Here is an 18,460-nt window from a genome sequence, read left to right on the forward strand (position 1 = left end):
TAAATAAGCTAAAATAAGTTAATCAAAATGTCTTGTTGAATGAGAAAAATTATGCAAATTGTGCATTAAACTATTACAGATTTCTGAAGGGTAGATTTACAGGTTTAGGTTAAGTGTACCTATTTATTTGGGTTAAAACAACATCAGGTTTAACAGTGTGTCTGACTGGATTTACTACGTTAACTCCCAGTATTTTATACCAAGGTCAAGGGTTTGATATTGCATGTGAAAGACATTTACATAAGTGACCCAAGTTAATAATTTCCCATAACAGTTTGATCAAATAATCCAGATCCCGAAAAGTCTTCCATACTCAATTCAATTTGATTTATATACTGTAGCATATTTCACAATTGTTCAATTAATTCAAAGCAGCTTTACATTAATAAAAGCCGGAGAAAACACTGAAAAATGGGTGGACAACAAAAGTTGCAAGATTAAACTGAACTATTGAGCATTGTAATAATGCAACTTATAGAAGAGAGATCTAAGTTAAGCCAATGTCGGCTTACTCCCTAAACTCAGAGGGGGAAAAAACTTGAGAAAGAGACAGAAATAGCTGATTCTTTTAAATTCAATTTTATTTATATAGTGCTTTTTCAAAGCAGCTTTAATTCCCCCAGCTTTAAGCAGGGGAAAACACAGAAAAATCGACAGACAACATAAGTAGCGAAATACAGCGTCTATGAATAAACTATACAAGCGAGCCTGTTAATGATGTAACGTATAGAAGAAGGTGCTAAGTTAAGCCAATGTCGGCTCAGTCCCCGGGTTGAAAAAACCCCCTAGGAGAAAAACCTCCCGCATTTTTAGCCATGAGGAAAAAAGTCCTAGGAGGCAAAAAACCCTTTGAAGTGTATTTTGCTAATCATAAATAGATTTGCTAAAAATAAATACAGCGGCTATGAATAAACTTTACAAGCGAGCGTGTTAATGATGTAACGTATAGATGAAGGTGCTAAGTTAAGCCAATGTTGGCCGAGTCCCCGGGGTTGAAAAAACCCCCTAGGAGAAAAACCTCCCGGATTTTTAGCCAGGAGGAAAAAAGTCCTAGGAGGGAAAAAACCCTTCGGAGATATATATATATATAAACATATATATGTAAACGGATTCTATAGAGGATATACTATATATAAAGATACTATACCATTAAACCTTAAAAATTGTGTTTAAGGATGAGACAGGATCTTTATGAGACGTTCAGCCAACGATTTGTGTTCATGGGATACAACCTGAAGATGAGAAAGCAAAGAAATGTCAACATTTAGTTTTTAGTCATCATATGTATAGTATATCTAGAACCTTAAAGCCACAATATGTATGATTTCTATAATATATATAATTTGCACAGTGCGATATACTAAATGTGGTTGTGTACTGTAAAGTTCCCATGGATTTGTAAATCCAGGGAAATTCCTGTTTTAAATAATGCCTCGTCTCTTGTCTCCCTTGTAATTGTCACCCTGTTAGTGACTTAATGTCCATGGTATTCTTGGTTTTCGGTTGTAGAAACTAGGGAGACACGAGAGGACAAATGCAGAAATGGTGGTTAGACCTGCAGCTAATTCATAACGATGGCATTAAAAAATGTGATCAAACATACAGTTGAAACCCATTCATTCATTACCTTATCCGGAAACATGATTAGCAAACTCCATCCGTCTCTGGATCATGAAAACAGCATCTCCCATCATTCCCTTATCCTTCAGATATAAAGCTTGTACTTCGTTTTGGGTTTTGTGGGTTTTTTTATACTGTAGGGGTGAAAATTTACATTTAAACAATCTTACTGTTGAACACACTATACAACTAACAAAGACAAAGCATGTCATCTGCAAAATGTAGTTTCCTACTCTGTTACCTCTTTCTGCGTTCGAATTCCGGTTTTTCATTACGCCAGTCAGTTCTGAACCAGTCGTGACTTAAGATCTGGTGGAGCCATGGACGTCTATGTGGTCTCACATCCAGGCACCAGTCTATCAGTTCACGGATTTCTGTACAATTTTAGGAGAGAGCTGATTAGTCATCATGACACACAAATGGCAATAATTATCATGGCATAAAGAGACACTTTTGTTGTCATTGAATAATACTGTAAGAAGTCTGTCTGTCTATTATCTAAAGCAATGATTCTCAACCGGTGGTGAACCTTTATATCTTTCACTTTAAATAATTTTTTTCTGCTCAAAATGACACCTATGTGGTTTGGTTTTCCATCTACAGGGGTACCACCAGGTGTACATTTAGTGACACAAAATGCATGTCACAGTGCATCGTTTTTCTGTTATTTTGCGTTGATACTATCATGTTTAGAAAGGTGGTCCTCTGAATGTCTTAAACGGTCATTGGTGGAGGAACCCCTGATTAAAAGTCATTTGTTACCAAATTGTGACCCTGGACCACAAAACCAGTCATAAATCGCATGACTATATTTGTACAGTTTGGGTCAAAATTATGAATTTTTCTTTTATGCCAAAAAAATTATATTAAGTAAAGATAATTTTTATGAAGATATTTAGTAAATTCCTACTTACAACTTTATTTTGTGAGTGGATGCAGCCGTTTGCACAAAAGGTAATTATTTGCAGATTAATTCTTATAGTTCTGGATAAAAACGAAATTAACGGAAAGCTTTAAATAAATTCTTTACTGTATCTTTGTAAATATTTAGGTATTTTATAATATGTAAGAATTTATGCATGAAAGCACACTGCTCACGTATCCTGTGCATTAGAAGTGCAAATGTCCCATCAAATTGGATTATTTGTCATTTTGCCACAGAAACAAGTCAAGACTTTATACTTACGTCTACTAGACATACGGTTTAGTCTCAGACATGCGCTACGCCTAAATCGGGTGTACGCCCAAATATTCAAATCGTTGTATATCAGCCAAACATTGTGCTAACAAACCATACAACAATGAAAATGCTTATTTATTTAGCTTTCGGATAATAAATCTTAATTTAAAAAAACTGAGCCTTATGACTGGTTTTGTGGTCCATAGTCACATCTGGCCACAGAAAGACATTACCTCCGGTTAAGATGATGGCAAAGTGATGTAAAACATTGGGGAGCCACTAAATGACTGATAAACTAAACACAATAAAATCTACCATCTTGCCAGACAGACCATATCCTCTGATAATATTTATTGTGTTTTTGATAAGAGGCTTTGTGTGTGCATATGTTGATCGATCATTTCACTCACCCTTTGATAAACCTTCATCATATTTCTTCGGTTCACCCTCATACAAGTCCCATATTTGGGGGTAAGCTGCATGCATCATGAAATATAGCAAAACACCTAAGGCCCAGGCGTTTGCTGGCATGGCAAAGAATTGCTTACTTGTATGAACCTCAGGCGGTGTGGAATGTGCAGCTCCTGTACACAAGACATTGTGTTTAGTCATTTCGTAAAAGATGACCCAGCATGTTTCCATACTCTGCTTCATTAAAAAAAATCAACTCACCTATAAAGTCCTTGGAATCATGGCCATCACACCCAACTAGATGTCCATGGCCATCACACCTAGATAGATGTCCATGGCCATCACAGTTAAATACATGTCCAAGCCCAAAGTCAATTAACTTTAACTTCATAGTTTTCTTCTGCACCAAGAAGTTCCCCGCATGTATGTCCGTATGGATGACATCATTAAGCAGGCAGTGTTCAACTGCTTTTACGGCCTGATACATTAGATGTCGTGCTGCATTTTCACTCAGTTTGTGTTTATGAGCAAACCTAAACAAGGATTCGCTCTCCTGAGGATACTCCATCACAATTGAGAACATTTCGCTGGTCTCATACCAGTCATACATCTCGATGATATTCGGGCAACGGTAACCTTCTCTTAACTTAAGCATTAATGCTATTTCTGTTAGCAGCGGTTGGGGATATCCAGGCTGGAGAAAAAAAATGAACAAATTACAATTAGATAAAACTAATATTTTGTGTATTTTCTCTCTAGTTCACTTTACACCTTACAATCTGAATATATCTGTCCTTCTTCTCTTGTTTCATAATTTGCTTGATGGCAACCTGTAAAGAGAAAATAAATACTGAGTTAATTTCTCCTGAGCTGACTGAAGCAGCTTACCTGACACTGCACACATTAACTTTAAGGTTTGACAATCTACAAACTTTAAACATCGTTTAGATCAAGTGGACGTACAAATTTCTGCAAACATTGTGTTCGATATAAATATGAGTGGATTACCAGATTCCCATCCGTTTGACGGATCCCTTTGAACACTACGCCAAAGCTACCTTGCCCAAGCACATCCATCTCTAAGAGTTGATATTTAGACTCCAAAGTCTCTGAACAACACACAGAAAAACATGAAAATTGATGAGGTGTTAAAGTACATCTTAATACAGGGATCAGAAGTAAAGTACAGCATACATTTCAAGGTACAAAAAAAATATGATAATGAAACCATTTCACATATTGGTGCAACCCAGTCTAGGAGTAATAAAGGCAGTACGCTCACCTGTAGTCACTGAGGGACCTGGCTCGGGATCGGTTGGTTGCTTCTTGCTTTGCTTTTTAAAAAGATTTGAAGTTTTTGGCCTAACAACTTTTACATCTTTTCGGACGGGATTTCCAGCATCTTTTGGTTTAGGATTTCCAGCATCTTTCGGGACAGGATTTCCCGCATCTTTTGGGACAGGATTTCGGGGATTTCCGATTGCTTTTGGTCTTGGATTTTCAGGTCTTTTTGGGTCTGGATTTCCACCACCTTTTAACCCGAAATTGGGTGGAACGGCACCTAACTTTTGTAGGCTGGCATTAGTTGCAGTGATGGCAGGAAAACTAATGTGAGGATTTAACTCACGACTGGCCAGATCGGCATCTAGCTGTGGAGTCGGCACTGACTCCACATTGCTCCTCCGGAAGCAGTCAAGGAAGCAACACTTCTTTGACATTCGTTTGTCCGGACGAATCTTAGTTTTTGCCTCATGGCAGGCCAGATCAGCACCATCCATTCCAACAGGATTAGCAAGATCGGCATCAAGCTGTGGAGTCGGCACTGACTCCAGATTGCCCCTCCGGAAACGGTCAAATAAGCGACTCTTCAAAGTCTTTCGTTTTTCCGTACGAATACATATATTCGATTCGGGGCATGCAAAATCAGCAACATCCATACCAACAGGAATAGCTGAATCTGCCTCGACATGTTGCGCTTGAACAACAGTCTTTTTTTCCTGGAGGTCAAATAAACGGCTCTTCGAAGCCTTCTGTTTCTTCTGACCAATCTTAGTCTTTGACCAGAATGCCAGATCAACCACTTCCCTAACATCAGGGATAGCTGGATCGGCTTCAAGCTGTGGAGCCGGCACTGGCTCCACTTTGCCCCTCCAGGCCCGGTCAAAGTACGTCTTTCGTTGGTCAGGACTGATGTTACTGTCTACACCAAAAAACAAAAACAAAACAAATGATAACTATTAGAAAATTAATTATGACAGTAGTTGAAAGTGAATGACAAAGAACCATGGCCAGTGATAATACTTGATAAACACATTTGACAAACTGTGGCAGGGCTCTAAACTGCGACCAAATATATTTATTTGCGAGTGAAATTTCTGTCAAGGTCGCCATTGGCAACAATGCAAATTTACTCCCTTTGATTGTAAAATTTGCATCCTACGTGCATGTTTAATAACCAGTAGCCTATCACTTCATTTGTTTTATTAACGTCATGACATGAGATGCGTTGTGTGAATCAATAGTCAATTAATACCGTGCCGAAAGACATTTCAAAACTTCCTGCGCACACTTGAGGGGAAGCTCTATTGGTCCCGCTGCTTTAAAAAGAGCTCTGTGTGCGTCTGATATTCAGCTGATGCTGAAAAGCTGTGTGTTTATTTAAATTTTTTTTGGCTGTTCTATGTTTTTGTTTTGTTAATTGTTTGTGAAAGTCTTTTGTCCGCAACCCTTAACAGTAGTTGCCCGTGGCATGCGAGTGCAGCGGCATTAATAAATATTTAAATGGTGCTTTGACTCGCGTGTCCTTTTTTATGTTGCGTGAACCCCACTACCCTTACGAGCAATTTTGAGGGGTTCGTAACATAAATTGGGGGCTCGACCGAGATTCTTTTTGTAAGGATTGTTTCCCGAGAGTTTAATCAGCTGCCGGTAATTAATTAACGTAATTTGTTTGGTGTGGAGCGAATCTGGTCTGTCCTACACATTTTCCGGTAAGTCAGAGTAAGCCAACAGGACTGTGCTTAGCGCCAGCTCTGGCTACGGTTTACTGTTTGTTATTTTTTTTTTTATTTTAGTTTGTTTTGTTTGGAGGTACTCCGGGGGGGAGAGCAATCTCTTAATCGGTACCCTCTGAAGACTAGCTGTAGGATGTAGTTAGACTTCTGGTTAGGTAGATAGGTCCGGAGTGTGTGTGGATTTTCCTTATTTGACTCCTCACCTTTCGTGTAAATATGGCAACTTTTTATTTGAACAAATTCATAGATCAGCCTAATCTCAACAGAAATCTCATAGTGTTGAGCTATCAGAAATAAATTGTTTTTCCGACATGCCCCTAACCCCTCAACACTATTTTCTGTTATGCCGATGGTAAAGGTAACTGATGCTCCGTGCGGAGATATGCAGTCTGATGCGCTCACTGAAATGTTACCTGATGTGTTTTCAATAAGTGCTGTTACGACCCGAGCACAAGCAAAACGTGATGTTCAGGAAAACCCTAACCTTTGTGACTCTGTTTTTTCAGATATTCTCGGAAATGAAACATTCCCAGTTTTATCGGCACCTAAAATGCCGCAAAGTTTACCTGTTTCTCTTGATTTTGTAACGGATGCGTCAGTTTCACACAAAGCCCTGATTGATGCGCAGAAAATTGATCCGACGTTACAAAAATGTTGTGTGAGCGCTGAAGAGATATTGTCACCGTGTAAGCAACACTTTTATTGGCGCGACGCAGTACTAATGCGCAAATGGAGCAGTACGCCGAATGCTGAGCAGGCAGATGATTGGAATGTAGTGCATCAAATTGTGCTTCCCTCGCAATTTCAACAACAGGTATTAAACTTAGCTCACGATCATCCTTGGTCTGGCCACCTCGGAATTAATAAAACCTATAATCGAGTGCTCTAGCATTTTTTCTGGCCAGGTTTAAAATCTGATGTTATTAAATATTGCAAAACATGCCATATCTGCCAGGTAGGAGGAAAACCTAATCAGGTAGTACCGCCTGCTCCTCTCTGTCCTATCCCTGCTGTAGGAGAGCCATTTGAGCCCGTTTTGGTGGATTGTGTGGGTCCACTTCCATGCGCTAGGTCTGGTTGTCAATATTTACTAGGTCTGTGACAAAAGCCCTTAAAAAGTTTTTTACGACTTTTGGTCTCCCAAAAACTGTTCAAACAGATCAGGGGTCACTGAGGGGTCAATTTTTTATCTTGCGTGTTCCGTAATGTGTTGAAAGCTCTAGGACTGTCTCACGTGGTTTCGAGTGCCTATCACCCTGAATCGCAGGGCGCATTAGAACGTTGGCATCAGACATTAAAATCAAGTCTGCTTAAGTACTGCTTGGAGACTGGAAATGATTGGGAAGAGGGGGTTCCCTTTGTTTTATTTGCGGTGCGCGACAAGACTCGTTGGGTTTTAGCCCTTCTGAACTAGTCTTTGGGCAATAATGTCCGTGGGCCTTTAAAAATATTAAAGGAAGAGTTTCTGTCTACAGGTCTTCCTGAGAAGACGAATGTACTTGATCTTGTCTCCCGCACCCGTGAGCGTTTACATACAGCTTGTACTGCTGCTAAAGAAGCTCTTGCCCGGTCGCAAAAGAAAATGAAGCGCTGTTTCGATCAGAAGGCAGTTGTGCGAAATTTTCAACCGGGAGAGAAAGTTTTAGTACTGATTCCTACCCCTGGGTCTGCTTTTGCAGCCCGGTTCTCTGGCCCTTACGTTGTTAAAAGCAAGGTAAACGACACAGATTATGTAATCCATATTCCTGATGGAGGCGAAAAACTCGGTTATGTCACATCAATATGTTAAAACCATATTTGTGCCATGCTGATGTTAAAGGTGAGACTGCTGTTCTTAATGAGAGTGCTGATGTTTCCGGACCTGAACCGGTGACTGAGTCAGAGGAGCGCGTTTCGTTGCTGACGCTTACTCTGCCTACAGATGATGTGGATGATGGATTGGAGGTATCCATGGAGGTTGTCAGGGGTGGTAGTTTGAAAAACTCGGAAGTTTTGTCATATTCACTCTCAATTGTCTTATTTGTCTAATGAACAACAGCAGGACATTAAGAAGTTGTTGGATAGTTTTCCGAATTTATTCTGTGATGTTCCTCCAGGTACTAATGTACTTGCGCATGATATAAATGTTGCTAATAACGTACCTATTAAACAACATGCATATCGTTGTCCTGTCAGTAAACGGGAAGAAATGAAACGCGAGGTACTGTATCTCCTGCAAAATGGCTTTGCTGTTGCGAGTACAAGCCCTTGGAGCTCACCGTGTCTCTTGGTGCCAAAATCTGATGGATCTGTCCATTTTTGCACTGATTTTAGAAGAGTTAACTCTGTTTCTGTCCCTGATGCTTTCCCACTTCCGCATATCGATGATTGTATTGATAATCTTGGGGTGGCGCAGTATATTACAAAATTAGACCTATTAAAAGGTTATTGGCAAGTGCCTCTAACTGAGCGCGCCTCTGAGATCTCCGCATTCGTCACCCCAGATTCTTTTTTTCAGTACACACAGATGGCCTTCGGCCTAGAGCCCTGCACGGGCCGGAAATCTAAGCCCTGACCCGGCCCTGGCCCGAGACGCTTAAGCCCTAGCCCGGCCCTTGTCCGACAGCTTATCAGAATTCTCAGCCCGAGTCCGACCCGAGTCCGAACTTTTTAATTCTCCCCATTAGGAATCTGTGTCCGCAGATATAGTCACTGCATTGTGTGTGTTTGTGAGTAGAAGTCTGTGCTGTCTGCTGTGAGGTTTTTATGAGAGAAGCACAAACTTTTTAATAGCCTATTTAATATGTAAACTTGAATTTGAAATAAAACTTACTACGGAGAAGTTAATGAGATCTCTATCGTCTCTCTTGCTACGTGACGCGACAATTATTTATTATTTGAAATCCGTTTACAAGATACATATATATACATTGTGTTGTTACACTGATGAAATTATCTTGCTATATGCTACATTCATTATGAGAAGCCTTTTCTTTTTACTCTTACACTGTAGACAGTAATATATGTATATATTATATAAAGCTCTATGGTCGTGACAGAACATTATTCATTATCTGTTGGTTCATGTTGGTCCAGTTTAATTCAGGGTAATCCTTTAATAAAATGTATAATATAGTTATAAAATATTTTATTGTTTTGTAATATTCACAGCGCACATTCTCTCGGATCGTTTTAAAACATTTTAAATCATTCTGCAAAATTCCGCATAGATTTTGCAAAAGAAATCCGCAGAAATAACAAAAAATAACTCCTTATGCGGCTTTCACATTGGACGCGGTGTGCGCTGCCCTGCGCTATGAAACCCATTCATTTCAATGGCTTGCGCCGCGCGAGGGCGGTTTTTTGTTGCGCCGAGCAAAGCGCGAGCGCAGCGGAGCGCAGCTTGCGCTCACGCCGCGGTCAAAGTTCAACATAGTTTAACTTTTGCGCTGCGCTCTGTGACGATTACCCGCGCGGCCAATAGAAACGGGGCATCCAAACAAGCAAAATGGACGAAAGCTTATACTCGGGATTCTAAGGGCTTTATAATACAAGTTTATGATCCTACAGAGACATCGGAAGGAAAGCCGTCTCATGGAAACACGTAGCAATTCAAGTTGGCATGTCAGGTGTGTTTTAAGCAGCTTGTTGTTGGTATGCTTATAGTTACGTGAAATGGAGACGAGCAACATCAGTCTCTGTATTCCTCGTCGACTATTTAACGCAAATATAAACACTGTAGTAATTTATTGAAAACCCCGCCTACTTTGGTCTGGCCATCAGAGCACAAATCGCTTGGCTGCGCCGAACCTAGCGGCGAGCGCAGCGCACACCGCATCCTATGTGAAAGCCGCATCACACAGCTTGTACAGCTGTACTCTTGCAGCAATTAAAGCAGTTCAGTTTTGTTTTAAATGGCAAAATAGTTATATTTCTTTTTTATTTACATTTTAGAGCATTTTCTGTTTGTTAAAGTTTTTTATTATAACCAAGTGGTTAGCGGCCGACAGCAAGTTGACGACATGTTTGATGAATTGAGCCTCTCAAATCAACACTTCACTTGCCTATAATAACAACTATATAAAATATATATTTTCAGCATACCACAATGTTAGTTTAAACGTTTATTATAAACACACACTATTTTTAAAAAGTGAAGGTAGGTTGCTCTGCTGCTCGCAGTTGCAACAGGTGCAGATATAAAAAAATAAAAAGGGCTATATAAAACAAAACGAAATAAACATGAAACAGAATAAACATGCATGTTGGCTTATCTTACAACTTCGCTATGCATATACATTTTTTTTAAATGTAAGGACTTACCACAGAAAATGGCTATTCATGTATCCATCCAACCGTTAAACTAAGAAAAAAAGTCGATCCATACACAAACAAGAAATCCTTCTTACACAAAATGAATACAGGGAGAAGTCTTTAATAGATTATGTCTTGGATGCTGTCTGCATAGATTATGTACAGTATCCAAGGTTTTAATCTAGTACTCCATTTATAAATGTGTGCATTGTAAATGTGTGGCTGTGCGTAGTGGACTCATGCGATAGGTTAAACATCTTGCTATGTTTGTTTTGCAATCATCAATGTCTGTCAAAAGGTTCTTTTAATTAAATTGAAAAATATAAAAAGATGGAGAAGCCTAAATAAGCCAGAGGTCTGGTCCGCGTATCTGCTGTGACGTTAAAATTGTCCCGAAACCCGACCCGAAGGGCATAAACAGCTCGGGCTGAAATACAGGGCTCTACTTCGGCCTTCGAAACGCACCGGCGACGTTTCAGCGTTTGATGTCTATAGTGTTGGGCGATGTTCCTAACTGTAACGTCTATTTGGATGACGTAGTCATTTATTCGTCTACTTGGGCTGAACAATTGTCACTTCTGCGCAATGTCTTTCATCGTTTATCTGTTGTGTCTCTCACTTTAAATCTTAAAAAGTGTGAATTCGCTAAAGCGTCGGTCACGTACCTTGGAAAGCAAGTAGGAAATGGGCAGGTGCGGCCATTAGATGTTAAAGTGACTGCTGTTCTTGAGTATCCGATACCTACTACAAGGCGAGAACTGCGTAGATTCCTCGGAATGGTTTGATATTACCGGTGCTTCTGCAAAAATTTCTCGAGTGTTGTTGCTCCTTTAACTCGATTGCGTAGCCCTAAAGTTGATTTCAATTGGACTAATGACTGTCACCAGGCATTTCTGTCTGCAGAATCTCTCCTTTGTAGTGCTCCTGTCCTCTCGGCTCCGGATGTGTGTCAGGCGTTCCAGCTGGAGGTGGATGCCAGTGCTGTCGGAGCGGGAGCTGTCCTTTAACAGGAGGGTGCTGACGGAATAGCTCATCCTGTATCCTACTTTTCTTCTAAGTTTAATCGTCATCAACTTAACAACTCAACAATTGAGAAGGAGACTTTAGCTCTTTTATTGGCATTACAACATTTCAATGTTTATGTGGGGGCCAGTAGGTATCCGGTTATGATTTATACGGATCATAATCCGTTAGTCTTTCTCAGTAAAATGTATAATCACAATCAACGTTTGATGAGATGGGCACTAATGGTGCAGCCGTATGATTTAGAGATCCGTGGTGGCCGATGCTTTATCCCAGGGTTAATTCAGTGTGTGTCAGAAGCCGCCTTATTTTTCCTTAACTCTAAAAGGAGTTGGAGGAAAACTTTATCCGTTTTTGTTTTTTAGGGGGGAAGTGTTACGGCCATGTTTTGTATTTATTATTATGTTGTGTGGTATGTAGTATTGATTTGGTTTATCCTTTTACCGAGGAGAAGCTCCGCCCTCGTGCACCTGCGGCTTATGATGACGTTTGGGGTGGAGATAAAAGGAGAGTGTGGATGTGTGAGAAGGCTGAGTTCCCTATGCTGTTTCCATCTGAACTCCAGTCGCCCGGTCGCCACTGCCACTGTCTTTAGCTCTTCGTGAGCGTGGCGCACACTTGAGGGGAAGCTGTATTGGTCCCGCTGCTTTAAAAAGAGCTCCGTGTGCGTCTGATATTCCGCTGATGCTGAAAAGCTGTGTGTTTATTTAATTTTTTTGGCTGTTCTATGTTTTTGTTTTGTTAAATGTTTGTAAAAGTCTTTTGTCCGCAACCCTTAACAGTAGTTGCCCGTGGCACGTGAGTGCAGCGGCATTAATAAATATTTAAATGGTGCTTTGACTCGCGTGTCCTTTTTTATGTTGCGTGAACCCCACTACCCTTACGAGCAATTTTGAGGGGGTTCGTAACAATACGTGCACACACTCAAGCCCAATGCCATTTTAAAAATCACGCAAACACATAATTTCTTTGGGCTTGACAGGAGATATACGCACAAATGATCTTGTAATGCCACAGTCTCTGCAAGTATACTCATAAAAATAGACATTTATAAGTGAGCAGTTGATCAGATGTGTCACTGTATAGATCAGCGCTTCTCCACCGGCATTAAAGGGACAGTGATCTTATAAGAAAAGCTTATGTTTGAGTCGTTATGTAAATCAGACTACAGAAGACAAAAGGAAAATCACTTTTATAGCTTCAAAAAGATCAATCATATTTAATTTATAGAATGAAAACAGTGCCATATTAATTTGATACGGTTTCTCTACCTAATCAATCTTAGATCTTACTTTATTTGTAACTTATTTCTTTTTTGTTTTATATGCTTGTAATTTCTTGATTTGTTCTTATTTTATTTTCCCACATCACTTTTTTGCTGATCTGAAAATTATTCAACCCATGACTCAAAAACCATAATGCAATTCATTTAACCAGTACTATATTGTAAAATTACATTTACTGTAGGGATTCAGGTCCACCCTATTCCAAGGCCAACTTAAAATTGTATGGCCTTGAGACTGATGGTCAGATTATGGCAAAATAAAATTATTGCAGATGTAAAATAGTAAGGGAATGCTACTTGTTACAGCTTTCCACATGTATTAACCCATTTAATTAAACATGGTTTTGGATAACCTACTAGTCGAAGCTAAAGTCGAGGCTAAAACGAAAAGCAAATCGAATAGTGAAAAGAATAAGGAGAACCATCTGGAAAATGAAATCAGAAATGTTAAACGGAAATGCCCTTTTAAATGCCTAATTTAAAGCTGTATTTGTAGTTCAATTTATAAATCCAGTTATTTATTTATCTTTTTAAATCGCTTTTTGAAATACATTTTGAAATTCCATTATTTAATTAAGAATTTGTAAATGCAATTTAAAATGATGAACTTATTGAGTGTTTTATGTTGTTTTTTGTAAATAGTTATATTACTTTGAACTATTTATTAATGGATTAATATTTCATTTCTACATTACTTTTATAATCTCACTTTTTATTGCCTAATGAAATGTTACATAATGATTTTTTTGCAACTTTGTCTATTTATTTATTTATAGAATAATTCATGGATTTTTAAACAAATGTACTAATTGCCATCCCCATTGTCCAGTTAGTTATTAAACATTGAAGTTCTTTATTACATTTTGCATGACTCTTGTGGTCCTCCATAATCTACAAGGCACAGATTTGGTTAAAATATTAAGGGGGTTGAAGTGTCAAGTGTACATAATGTTGTTATCATAAATCATTGTGTAAATATTGGATTGTCATTGCTAGTTTAAATTATTGGGGGGTTACCTCTCCCCATCCACCTGGACACTAAGCCTCCATTACTAAAACAATGTAACCGAGTATCTTATAAAACTGATTTAATAAATTCCTTTTTTTGTTGTTTTTCTAATGTGTTCTAACTCTTATTTTAACAGCATTAGTAATGCAAATAGCATTGCTGTATTTTCATAATGCTGTTAAAATAATAACATTCATTTCTTATTGTAAGATGTTTTATTTTACTGACTTTAATGTAATAAAAATATCAGTATCTGCATGGGCCATCTAAACTTTTAAGGAACAAACATCATGACACAGATTTAAAAAATGGCAAGTACACAAAATTCCAACTAACCTATTGGGCTGTTCGCCTCATCAAAAGTAGGAGTAAACTCCTTTCCTCTACCGGCGCGTCTGTCTAACAGAGATCCGATGTTCAGGACACTCTCAGGCAAAGCACACGGCAGGACAAAATCCATTCCACTATCTTGACTCCTTCCCAACACTGCAATTCAATAAATAATGTTATAAAATTACTGCTAAAGTGATTTTGTGTCAAAAACTTGTCACTTCATTTTAATGTATTGTTTATTCTGCATCAGTGGCTGCCGGTGACTTCATTTTCGAGGGCGCCCGAATGGGAAACTCATCAAAACATGTATTTAGCCCGTCATGTGTGTAGCTCATTATGTGAAAATATGCGTTTAGCGCGTCATGTTAACCTATGTGCATTACGCATCAGGTCAAAATACGTGCTTGCTGCACACACTTTAAAGGGGTTTATGAAAGAGATGCTCACGTTTGCCAGACACTCGCTTAATCTCATGTGTAATCAGAGTTTAGTATTAAGTGAGTGTCTTCCACGTATTTTGTGAATGTGAGTGTCTCCTTGATTGCCTAGAATTGCCTATTTATTATGTTATACATCCCTTATGAAAATAAATTTTTTTTTACTATAGTTGCATCCAAAAAACATGGTTACTGTAGTAAAACCATTGTTACCACAAAATAACCATGGTTTTGCTAATAGTAATCAATACACCATTAAACATGGTTACTACACTTTTACCACAAAAAGGTCAATTTTTGTGAGGGATATTAAAACACAAGGCCTCATACGACCTAGCTCTTATCTTAAATTGCAGGGATATTTTATTAATTTTGGTCGCTTTTTTAAATTTATGGAGTCATAATTTGGCTGCGTGTCAAGAAAAACTGCATTTTAAATGTCAAGTGCACGAGCACCACCTTGTGTGTCTTTATGTACACGTGCATTAACAACACAATAACTGTATGTAAACTTATCAGTATTAAAGTCACATTTTGCTTTAACTTGAATCTTACTTGTTGGGCTTTTTGCCTCAGCATATGCAGGAGAAACTTTCTCCATCTCCTCAACTTCTCCACACGGATTCACACTACCGGCAGCTTTCCCGAATTCTGACAACGGTCCAGTGTTAAGGATAGTGTCAAAGCTCAGAAAAGCATTCGATAGGAATAAATCCATATCTTGCTCAAACACTGCAATTAAAATTCAATAAATGAATGCTTAACTTGAAATTATATTTTTGTATAAAACATGTAACTTCATTTAAACTGACACTGTTTACTATATTGTATTAAATAAACATCACATTTGCAGTTATGCTGAAGGTCTGGATAACAAAAGTTATATGCAGTATTCCATAACTATATTTTTAACATCCCTTATGAAAATTAAACATGGTTTTACTACAGTTACATCCAACAAAACATGGTTACTGTAGTTAAACCATTGTTACTACAAAATAACCACGGTTAAAGTAATCAATACACCAACATGGTTACTACACTTTTACCACAAAAGGTACATTTTCATGAGGGATATTAAAACACAAGGCCTCATATGACCTAGCTCTTATCTTAAAGGGGGGGTTCAATGGTATTTCAAGCATTCTGACTTATTAACATGGTTATAGAGCTGTTTCCTCATGCTAAGCGTAGGCAAAATGTCAAAAAAGCATTTGGGCGTGTAACAGAGTATTTCTGTGCCGAATGCACTTCGCCAGGGTTCGTACAAGTTTCTGAACGTTTTTTTCGATTACTGACGTTTCAGGGGTTTTCTATACGTATCACTTCTTTATATGGGTACTTCCCCCGGAAATCCCCGCCCACCCGTCAATCAGCGGGAGACGCTAAAACTTGCAAACATCTTATCACGCGATACAGCTTTGTTTAATTTCAAAACTCAACAATGGCACGAAAGAAGAAGTGTGTTTTGGATGTAGGGAGAAGAAATCCAACCTTATGAAAACAATGGATATAGTTTATTTTCCGGGGTAGCAGCAGAGTTTTGCGTGTGAGTTGGATGCGCTGGATTTTCCCAAACGGGTCATGAGTTGCACGCGGTAAGTAAGACTTCTGTCTTATGTTGGAAATAGGCGCGTGCATATTATATAAATGACACGAACATGTAGTGAATCATAAGTTAAACAGTGTTGTATAGTGTTGCATGACTCGTACTCGCTCCTCTCACGGTAGTAACTCCTCCTCCATTTTTTCATACGTTATCGGAAAGATTCGGTAAAGCTAATCTTTCTTTTATATATCTGATTAAACTAAAGACTCTTCGGACATGATGTCATACTACTCTATAGGTACTCCAGATTAACATCAGAAATGCAGAAACAGCATGTGTTACGTGAGCTTTAAATTGTGGGGATGTTTTATTAATTTTGGTTAATTTGTTTTATCAATTTATTAATTTTGCATGTTCTGCTGGTCAAGAAAAATGGTGGGTAAAATGTCAAGTACACGAGCACCACCTTGTGTGTCTATATGTACACCTGAATTAACAACACAATTATATAAACTTATAAGCATTAAAGTCACATTTTGCTTTAACTGGCATCTTACCTGTTGGGCTTTTCGCCCCAGCATTTGCAGGAGAATCCATCTCAACTCCTCCACACGGATTCACACTACCGGCAGCTTTCCCGAATTCTGACAACGGTCCAGTGTTAAGGACAGTGTCAAAGCTCAGAAAAGCATTCGATAGGAATAAATCCATATCTTGCTCAAACACTGCAATTACAATTCAATAAATTAATGCCTTAACTTGAAATTATATTTTTGTATAAAACATGTAACTTAATTTAAACTGACACTGTTTACTATATTGTATTAAATAAACATCACATTTGCAGTTATGCTGAAAGTCTGGATAACAAAAGTTATATGCAGTATTCCATAACTATATTTTTTATGTTAAATCAAACATGGGTTTTACTACAGTTACATCCAACAAAACATGGTTACTGTAGTTAAACCATTTACCACAAAATAACCACGGTTAAAGTAATCAATACACCAAGAAACATGGTTACTACACTTTTACCACAAAAGGTACATTTTCATGAGGGATATTAAAAAACAAGGCCTCATACAACCTAGCAATTATCTTAAAGGGGGGGTTCAATGATATTTCAAGCATTCTGACTTATTAACATGGTTATAGAGTTGTTTCCTTATGCTAAGCGTAGGCAAAATGTCAAAAAAGCATTTGGGCGTGTAGCAGAGTATTTCTGTGCCGAATGCACTTCGCCAGGGTTCGTACAACTTTCGGAAAGTTTTTTTCGATTACAGGTCCAACTGACGTTTCAGGGGTTTTCTATACGTATCACTTCTTTATATGGGCACTTCCCCCGGAAATCCCCGCCCACCCGTCAATCAGCGGGAGACGCTAAAACTTGCAAACATCTTATCACGCGATACAGCTTTGTTTAATTTCAAAACTCAACAATGGCACGAAAGAAGAAGTGTGTTTTGGATGTAAGGAGAAGAAAGTCAGCCTTATGAAAACAATGGATATAGTTTATTTTCCAGGGTAGCAGCGGAGTTTTGCGTGTGAGTTTGATGCGCTGGATTTTCCCAAACAGATCATGAGTTGCACGCGGCAAGTAAGACTTTTGTCTTATGTTGGAAATAGGCGCGTGCATATTATATAAATAACACGAATATGTAGTGAATCATAAGTTAAACAGTGTTGTATAGTGTTGCATGACTCGTACTCGCTCCTCTCACGGTAGTAACTCCTCCTCCTCCATTTTTTCATACGTTATCGGAAAGATTCGGTAAAGCTAATCTTTCTTTTATATATCTGATTAAACTAAAGACTCTTCGGACATGATGTCATACTACTCTATAGGTACTCCAGATTAATATCAGAATGCAGAAACAGCATGTGTTACGTGAGCTTTAAATTGTGGGGATGTTTTATTAATTTTGGTTAATTTGTTTTATCAATTTATTAATTTTGCATGTTCTGCTGGTCAAGAAAAATGGTGGGTAAAATGTCAAGTACACGAGCACCACCTAGTGTGTCTATATGTACACGTGAATTAACAACACAATTACTGTATATAAACTTATCAGCATTAAAGTCACATTTTGCTTTAACTGGCATCTTACCTGTTGGGCTTTTCGCCCCAGCATTTGCAGGAGAATCCTCCTCAACTTCTCCACACGGATTCACACTACCGGCAGCTTTCCCGAATTCTGACAACGGTCCAGTGTTAAGGACAGTGTCAAAGCCCAGAAAAGCATTCGATAGGAATAAATCCATATCTTGCTCAAACACTGCAATTACAATTCAATAAATTAATG

General features: G+C 38.5%; 1 protein-coding gene across 4 annotated transcripts; it reads right to left on the bottom strand.

Moving 5' to 3' along the window:
- Positions 1–556: 556 nt before the first annotated feature.
- On the bottom strand, positions 557–18,460 carry LOC141367263 (uncharacterized). Of its 4 annotated transcripts, none has more exons than XM_073872200.1 (13): positions 18,266–18,460; positions 16,712–16,879; positions 15,161–15,337; positions 14,172–14,321; positions 4,983–5,411; positions 4,494–4,856; positions 4,220–4,320; positions 3,988–4,041; positions 3,473–3,905; positions 3,211–3,384; positions 1,862–1,994; positions 1,628–1,754; positions 557–1,512 (listed from the first exon to the last, which is right to left on the bottom strand). In XM_073872200.1, exons 1-12 carry the CDS (start codon positions 18,417–18,419, stop codon positions 1,706–1,708), a joined length of 2,385 nt encoding a protein of 794 aa, XP_073728301.1. In that variant the 5' UTR covers positions 18,420–18,460; the 3' UTR covers positions 557–1,512; positions 1,628–1,705. The 4 variants fall into 4 exon arrangements, with proteins under 4 accessions (XP_073728301.1, XP_073728300.1, XP_073728299.1 ...); XM_073872199.1 differs by having other exon boundaries at positions 557–1,232; positions 1,433–1,512; positions 4,494–5,411; XM_073872198.1 differs by having other exon boundaries at positions 557–1,232; positions 1,379–1,512; positions 4,494–5,411.

This window comes from Misgurnus anguillicaudatus, chromosome 10, assembly GCF_027580225.2.
Source record: "Misgurnus anguillicaudatus chromosome 10, ASM2758022v2, whole genome shotgun sequence".
Taxonomy (NCBI): domain Eukaryota; kingdom Metazoa; phylum Chordata; class Actinopteri; order Cypriniformes; family Cobitidae; genus Misgurnus; species Misgurnus anguillicaudatus.